This window comes from Hippoglossus stenolepis, chromosome 4 (assembly GCF_022539355.2).
Source record: "Hippoglossus stenolepis isolate QCI-W04-F060 chromosome 4, HSTE1.2, whole genome shotgun sequence".
Lineage (NCBI taxonomy): Eukaryota > Metazoa > Chordata > Actinopteri > Pleuronectiformes > Pleuronectidae > Hippoglossus > Hippoglossus stenolepis.
This window is the reverse complement of record NC_061486.1, coordinates 27607509-27616804: the sequence shown is the minus strand read 5'-3', so window position 1 is coordinate 27616804 and position 9296 is coordinate 27607509. Positions and strand designations below refer to the sequence as shown.

General features: G+C 43.3%; 1 protein-coding gene across 1 annotated transcript; it reads right to left on the bottom strand.

Annotated features, from left to right (window-relative positions):
- Nucleotides 1–7419: 7419 nt before the first annotated feature.
- LOC118106335 (gap junction gamma-1 protein) lies at nt 7420–8526 on the bottom strand. Its single transcript, XM_035154777.1, has one exon. The coding sequence runs from the start codon at nt 8524–8526 to the stop codon at nt 7420–7422; it is 1107 nt and encodes a 368-aa protein (XP_035010668.1).
- Between the last annotated feature and the right edge of the window lie 770 nt (nt 8527–9296).

Here is a 9296-nt window from a genome sequence, read left to right as displayed (position 1 = left end):
CACCCACGCTCATACTATTAAACAAATCTCCTCCTCAACCATCCAGACCCACTTGGCCAAATACATCAGCTCCAGGTACTCATTTCAGGCATTTTCGTACGATCACTGTTCCTGCCATTCCTTCTGCATCAGAGCAACATCCACTGCGGCCAGGCTGGGCATCTCAGATCAAACCACCCAGGTCTTTGGCTGCAAGTCATCACAAGCATATCGTTCCTACATCCTCAATAACCTCAACGATATCCGTCAAGCCAAAACTCAACTGAGCTCAATTTAAATCTAAATTTTTTTGGGGGTCCAACACCAGCTTGGGCAGAAATGCGCCTGAGACGGAACCCCCACACTGAGTCTCCATCCGCCCAGTTCACGGCATATCCTCCCAGCCCAGCCTGACAGAGACATCCTTCAATCATATTCATCTTTGCCCTTTACATCCATTCATCCATCCGCAAAATTGAATACAGTCTGAATTTCCATTGAAAGATTCAAACGTTACACTGTTGTGATGTGGTCCATGCTACTGAAATGAAGTAAATAATTTAGCTTTGGTATGGGAGCAGGACCACGCCTCGACCACTACTCCAATTACCCATCGACCCTTCTTATACCAGTCAACCCATCCTGCTCCGTTTGTCTCAGATCTCTCGACCCACCCTTCCTTCCCCTTATTTACCACCCTTCTACATCCTCATCCTTACCTACATCCGTTCAGAAAAGGAAAGATTTGAAAGCTTGGTTTTACATCTGTAGGGAATGTAAAGAAGAACATAATTTTAAGAAACTTTTCTTGAGATATTTGCTTAAAAAAATCATTATTATTGAATTAAATCATTAGAAATAATTCAATTAACATTTATTCCTTTCAGTCTGTGGTAGCAGCTGTAGAAGTATCAAGTTGAAGGTTCAGTCCATCTCCTGCTAACCTCTACTGCTATCTGCTGGACATATCTTCAGCCCACTCTCTGAACAACTCAGTTTTCAGTCCTCTGTGATTCCTCACAGATAAACTGTGGGGTCGATATGTCTGTGACAGTCAGGATTAGTAAATATAACAAATTTCTGATAGCTGAGAAAACTCTCCACATCAGCTTTTGTGTTTCTTTGTAACTTTCTATTTTCTATCTCATTGATATACAGTATTTTATCATTGTAGTCTATGCCTTAAAAATCAATGGAGAAAACTTGAACACATAACAACATTCTTTTTTGTCACACAAAATAAAAACCTAAATGTTGTTTTTTACCTGGGTTTAAACACTGGAACTTGTTGGATGGTTGAGAGCAATAATACTCATTCAGCCAGTGAAAGGTTCTGCTTCTCTCCTCTGCCCTATACCAAACAAAAGCTCAAAATGTAAAGTCATAGCGAGCTTAGAGCACCACCCACACGACTAATTGTGCCATAGCAAAAATAGCAAGGATGTTTACCTTACAACTTGATGCATTTTAATTGATGACATTAGCTGACATTCAGCTGTTAAAAAGAATTGACTCTGTCGTCTTTCTGACATCTTTCAATCCCAGATCTTTCTACAGGGGATTTGATTGCCTTGCTACAAATCCGGCCCAGGCTGTCTGTACTGTAGAGGGAATAGCAGTGCCCCCTGGTGTGTTGGAGCCAACATGCTCCCTGGTCAAGCCATGTGCATTGGCTCAGGTGTCCTGTTGTAACCATGCACATCAATCACCATTAGCTGACAGCGACAGCCATAGCTCCCACCCTAAGGAAACGTGAATCTCCCATTCCACCTTTCAGGATGATTGATGTGGATGAACTGCTGGGCCCCATGGGAGAGAAGAAGAAGAAGAAGAAGAAGAAGAAGAAGAAGAAGAAGAAGAAGAAGAAGAAGAAGAAGAAGAAGAAGAAGAAACCCAGAGAGAAGTTACTGAAGAATAAATTCAGTCTTATTGTAATGTAAAAATCATAAGTATACTCCTATTAAATGACAAATGTAAAGCCTTTGATCGTCATGAATCCATCTCCCTCCAGTGCACATGAACCCATGTTGATAATTTTCTTCAACAGAGTGAAACAGAAGTCTCACACAATTGTCAGCATACATTTTCTGTTACATTAGGAATTGTATTTTATTGTCCTTCTCCTTATGTAAAAGCCCTTACACTTTAACCCTTACACTTGTGCACTGCTCCACTTTATCCTTATTTTATCTTATTTGTATTGTTATCAAGTGGGTTTCACTTTCCATCTTATGTTATATTAATTGGGGTATTAATCCCTATGTTAATTATGTCTATTTTCATCACTGGGTGCATTTATTTTCTCCAAAGAAAGTTATAGAAATTAAGTTTATTAAATTGTTATCATTATTTTGCTGTGTGTCTGTTTCCAAAGAAAGAGTAAGAGTGAAATCAGTGCCAAATGAGTTGATGCTGTTGCAGGCATGCTGCATTACTCCTCACGCTATACAAAATATGTTTAATGCCATATTCTTAAAATTAATAGTTTCTTAAATGATTTTTTCACATTTCATTTTAAGATGTGCCTTGAGCCCCTGCTTTATTTATTTCCACTGACTCCAGCTAACTGCTGTGAAAATGATGTCTTGAATAGGACAATAGGCCTATAAATACACGCCGACATTTGGAATTCTGCTTTATAAATTATCTGACTTTATGTGGATCTTATTAGACATGTCTAAGTAGCATAATGAGTCTGGCCTTATTACTCATATATCAACTTATATTATGTGATGTGATGTGATGTTATGCTATTGTCACAACCCGGCTCAAAGATTGTGACAAGGAGGGAGATGACACAAGTTGGCTGTTACCAAACAGACATTTATTTTAACAACAAGATATCACAACGTGTAGGAATCAGTAGGTCAGTAATGTAAAGCATGTATGGGTGAGTGAAATGTGTCTGCAAGCAAAAGAAATTTGTTTTTTCATACCTTTGTGAATTTCCCAACAAATACACAAGATCTTGATTTAAAAAATCAGGCACACTTACAAGTAATAAAAGTAAATATATAATAATTTTTCAGTCTGTCTTGTGCCTGTAGTTTTTTTTATTTTATGTTATCACTCAAAGCAAGAAATTGTGATTGTTTGTCTACACAATTTCACAGCTTTTCTAGTTTTAGATACTAGAAATATACTCTCACCAAGTACTTTATTAGGAACACTGACACTTGGAAGTTCCTCCATTTACTCTGGAAACAGCTTCAGTTCTTTGTGTCATGAATTCCAAGGTGTTGGAAACTCCTTCGAGATTCTGCACCCTTAGCAGAAACATTAATCTGACCAGACAAGGTTTTTTTTACATCTTCAATTGTGTTTTTGGCTGACAGGAGTAGAAACTGATGTGGTCTCTGCTGTTGTAAACCATCAAGCTAATGGTTGGACATGCTGTTCATTCTGAGAGGCTTTTCTGCTCACCACAGCTTTTATACCTTTATCAACAAGGTGCCTCCATCCACAGAGTGACCTCTCACTGGATGTTTTTGGTTCCATTCTGAGTAAAATCACCATGAGTTTCATAAAATCCCCAAAATCCAGCAGGCTAACAGGCTAGCACTGATGCTGTGTTCCAGGAAAGTCCACATTTTCCAACCTCCTTCTAGAAAAAATACAATGGTACACCAATCAGCGTCCTAATTGCTAACTCGGGCAGATCCTCCAGACTATATGGAGAAGCAGTTGTCTGGTGTCACACCCACAGACACATACTGCTGCTAATCGTAAACCATCAACTGAAAGGCAACTCAAATTATATTTGTATACGACGCCCCAATGAGGCAAGGCCTCAACCCGCAGAAGCCCGGGTTCCATTCCAGCCTACGGCGATTTATGCATGTCCACCCCAACTCTCTCTCTATCCCCCCTTTCACAGGCTTACTCTGTCCTATTTATTAAAGGCGGTAAAAAGCCCAAAAAATGTGCGTGCGTGGGATCATCCGCAAGCCCTGGCCGGTCAGGGTTAGGGTTAGGGTGACCCACGGATTGTCATTCTCGATTCTCCTGGGGGTCATTTAGACCCACAGAGAGGCCGGTGTGTTTCTCCCGAGATCACAATTGGAATCAGCTGTATTGTCGAGCAAATTTACCAATTCCCCACCCCCAACATGCAACGTCCCGCGCCCGTGACGTAGCCTCGACGTTCCGCCTGTTCGTCACGCCGACGGTAGAGAACATCATCCTGGAGATGACGAATCTGGAGGGTCGTCGAAAATACGGTGACGACTGGAAAGGGATGGACGAGACCGACCTGCGCGCCTACGTAGGGCTGCTGATCTTAGCGGGCGTGTACAGGTCCCGGGGCGAGGCCGCCACCAGCCTGTGGGACGCCGAGAGCGGCTGGGCGATATTTCGTGCCACGATACCACTCAAAGTCTTTCACACGTACTCCAGACTGCTGCGCTTCGACGACCGCGAGATGAGACGCGCGAGACGGGTTGTAGAGGCTGCCGCGCCTCTACAACCCAGGGCCCGAAGTGACCGTGGACGAGCAACTGGTTCCGTTCAGAGGTTATTCTTTTTTTTCGTTTTTTTTATATTATTATTATGTTATGTTATTATGTTATTTAGCTATAGCTAGCTAGCGGCTGCTAGTCCTCATCCTCATCTCCTCTCATCTCTTCTCCTCTCCTGTCAACATTCGCATCTCCTCTCCTCTCCTCTCCTCTCCTCCTCCTCCTCTTCTTCTCCGGTGTCCTTTCCGACAGTACATGCCCAGCAAGCCAGCGAAATATGGGATCAAGTCGTGGGTGGCCTGCAACGCCAAATCCAGCTACACCGGAAAGCCGAGCGGCGGACGCCCGGAGAGGAACCAGGGGTTGCGGGTCGTGGTCGATGTCACGGAGGGACTGCGCGGTCGCAACGTCACGTGCGACAATTACTTCACCTCCTACGAACTCGCGCAGCAGCTCCTGGAGAGGAAGATCACCGTGGTCGGCACAGTTCGGAAGAACAAGCCCGAGCTCCTGACCCGGCTGCTCGCGGTCAAGGGAAGAGAGGTGTTCTCCTCCAGGTTCGCCTTCACGCCTCCCCCACACGGAAGTATCCGCCGCGGTTGTGAAGGCTTCCGAAAGCCGCCACCGCCGCCGCGCGGAGAGCTCTTGACCACGACGACGACGCTCGACCCCAGTGTCCGGCCTCCTCCCTAGCCCTAGTCGCCGCCGCAGCAGCCCCGCTCGGGGCGAGTAAGAGGGAGAGGTGTCAGATATGCCCCACGAAAAAGGACTGTAAAACTCACACCGTGTGCAGCGGGTGTAACAAATACATCTGCAAGGGTTGCTCACTTGTCTATTGCCCTACGTGCACGTGCTAATATGTGGTGGGCTATGTGGGGGTGTTAGGGTCCACAGTCCAAGGAGGAGGAGGAGGAGGATGAGGAGGAGGAGGAGGAGGAGGAGGAGGAGGAGGAGGATGAGGAGTGGGGACAACACAACAAGGGTTAGTTAAATCAGTACCCAAACGCTCACAGCCAACAGCCGGGGGAAGCAGGGACAACACAAGGGTTATAGAAAAAATAGACACAGTCATATATTTTGACATCATTTTCTTGAATGCAAATCATTGGCTGCCCACTGCCCACTGCCCTCTGTAGAGGACCTTTTCACATCCCTTTGCGTCAGCAGAGAAGCCAACCTACTTCAAGACCCATCGCACACTGACCAGCTCTCCACTTGACTACTTGCACACACAAAATACTGCAATGTTCAAAGTTTATGAGAAATTTTAACAGGGTAACAGTGTTTTTAGCAGTGCAATACCTTGGCAGTAGGATTGTATGAGAGCTGGTACAGCTCATTTTCCTCTGATGTCATGCTAGGATGGGAAATCACATTAACATATGAATTCTGAAAAAATCAGCTTTTTGATTGAACACACACAAACACATTGGACAGTAAAAATCTGGAGGGACTTTCAGCCATGTTTCAAGTTAAAACAACATATTATATGCATTAACTACAATTAGACAACAGCTAATGTTCAATCACTTTCGAGCAAACATTACCCATTGATGCTGTTACATGATATGATAGGAAAGGTGTTTTAATGTTGATAAACCTCTTGGACATTTGCTTGAAACTGCTTTTCGCCTCAGAAATGTTCTGGTAAATTCAGTTACATCACACATATTTGCTTGTAATGTTCACACAGTTTACATCCTACACGTTTGTTTAAAGCTGATTTTACTGAAAACACACATGATAATTGACGCAAACACACAAACACACAAACACACACATGCACACAATGACTCCGGTTCAAATCTGGCTTTCTCATTGTGATATTTATTTAGCATTTCACACAATCATTGTATTATTTACTGTTATTTAAAAGTGATACATTGATTTCATGTATGCTGTGTACAATTAGTATGCAGTACATACTCAATACAGTCACTTTGTATTATGGACCTAGGACACAGCTGAATAAACCACTCCACCTTATTGTCTCCAGCCCTCACTGCCATACTTCAAACACTTGCATCACATTAACAATTTCAATATTTTACCACAACAATGATTAAAAGTGAAATGTGTCATGAATATGTTGACATATTTGTGTAAGGTTTGTTTCAGGTATTAGAGTTTCTTTTCTCAGTAGAACTGTTCATGTTACCACACGTCTCAGGTGGTTCAATCACAAGTGGACCCAAAATACATGAAGGCATATTTAGATCACTCAGATCATAATTAGAGGTGTTCAGGAACACATGTGGCCACGTACTTTTAGCAGTGTGAACATCAATGTGTCCTGAGCCACATTGAACAACTGCTTACTCAGCTGATGACCACCGACCTGCTACAATTTCATAATTTCCCATAATTTGAGGAATGATTACTAAAGTCTTATTTTATTGTAAAGCTGCACAGTGCATTGATTCACTCAGCTTCTCCTTTCCCAGTTCTCTCTCAATTTGACAATTTATCTCCTCCACAGACCACTGCTGCTTAGCTTTGGTATCCATAGTTATCTGAAGACAATACATTACTCAATGTTTAAAAAATAATTATGGTCACAACAAAGTCCCGATAATCACGCCCCCCCAGACTCTGACGTAAGCAGTTCTTTCTTCAACCAGCAAAGAGCTTGGTGCCACTCTAGAACCAGTTTCTCTGGCCGAGAGTCATTTCTTTGGCTGTCAAAACACAGAGAACCAATGCAATATTAAGCTGCCTCGGTGGAAAAGGGGTATCTCTCTGTCTCTCTCGTGCTCTCTCTCTAACACAGACACACATACACAATGGATTAAACCGGTTAATCTGGACAGAGATGATGTACATGTTTTTTTGCATGTGTGGAATCTGATCACAAGTCACTGGAGACACACGTGGAGACACATTCTAATGCCAGTTGTGATTTGACATACTTCCACCTATGATAGGATCACCCAAGAGTCATTTTAATGGAGGTATAAGGGAAGATAATGGCACTATTTCTGTCTCATAGCCATGACTTCTTAGTACGTCCCAGCCTGGACATGTTAGCCAGCTTGACCTTCAGTTTGTCTCTGCTCTCTGGACTTCTCTTGGAAGTGCATTCCACAGTTGAGTCTGTTTCAAAGGAGATAGCTGGGGCATGAGTAAGCAGACCTCCTGTCTTCTCTTGGGCCATGGTTACTGGGGTCTGCAGAACAAGCTGCCCCCTTAAAGAATGCCTGAGCTGAAGCAAGAGGGGTTTGTGGTTTGGGTACAGTTTGACAGTGTCCCTCTCCTGACTGCAGCAGGTTGAGCAGGCTGAGCAGAGGATTCGGAAAATGTAGACCCAGCCCAGGTAGTGGAGCTCTGCGATGTTGAGCACAAAGCAACCAAGGCTGATGCTGAACATGAAGTTCAGGAAGATGGTCTTCTCAGTGGCACGTGATACAAAGCAGTCTGTACGAGTAGGGCAAGGGTAGGTCTCACAGCGGTACAGGTGAGGCACCTCAAACCCAAACAGGAAGTACTGGCCTACCAAGAAGGTGATCTCCATGACAGATCTAAGCAACACATGAAGGATGTAGATGAGAAGAACTTGATTGGACTGCTGGGTGGGGTCCTCTCCGACCTCACCATAATTCTCCTGCAGAAAGCTTTGTTCTACGGCATCCCTCTCCCTCATGTCCCATTCCTCCACGTAATGAGGACAGTAAGTGGGCCTGCCAACCCTCAAGGCCTCCATGCCATCCTTCCCCATGTGGCTGCATCTCTGTGTGGGAGGTTTCTGGGCTACCACCTGTTCTCTTTGACCATCCAGCTTTTCATCCTTGGCAATCTTATGCAGAACAAAAACAATATAGAAGATGGACGGGGTGGAGACCAGAACAATTTGGAAAACCCAGAACCGTAGGTGTGAAACAGGAGCAAAAGTGTCATAACAGACGTTGCTACATCCAGGCTGCTGGGTGTTACAGGTGAACTTGGACTGCTCATCGCTGTAGACGGCATCACCTACCAAGGCCACCAGCAGGATACGGAAAATGAGCAGCATAGTGAGCCATATCTTGCCTATCACTGTGGAGTGGTTCTGGACCTCAGACAGGAAGCGACCAAGTATGGACCAGTCGCCCATGGCAGAACCTTAGGGCGAGAAATTACATCAATGATACAATAGGATAAGTTAAGAAATTAGGTTTCTGTTTACTTCAGTACCTCTCAAAGGCTTTCTTTCTGTTTGGGGGCAGACATGGGTTACTGTGGCTCAGGAGGTAGAGTGGGTCATCCTCTCAACATAAGGTCAATGGTTTGATCCCCCAATCTTCATGCTGTAGTGGGCAAGACACTGAACACTAAATTACAGTGTACTTCTCCTAAGGGGGGTTGACCCCATAGTTACAGAACTACTGGTATAAGTAAGCATGCTTCTAATAAAAATATTTTTTAAATATTTGTTAAGTAACCTTGTTACTGTATGTAGTAGTCAGTCAATAAAAGCATAAATATGATGATGATAATTAATGATCTATGTTTATATTACGCTTTTCTCATCTTGATGACCACTCATATCATCTACCAGTAGGTTTTGTCATTCACCCACTCACACACATATTCATACAGTGAATCTATGTGCAGCACTTTCTCTATCCCGACTCCATTTTAGATTTTGTTGGAGATATTTCAGTTTTTGCAGCTCCTAGAAAGTTTAATTGTTATAAATAAGATTAAAGCTTTCTTTACTTTATTAGATATTAAAACATAGCGGAGAATTGTATTAATATATGGTAACACTTTTATAGAACTGTATGATAATTTTGTTGTATGAGTAATGGACTAAAAAAGGGAAGAACAATCACAAGCCCACATACCTCATACTTTACAGTTTTGTGTCCTTGCACTCTACCA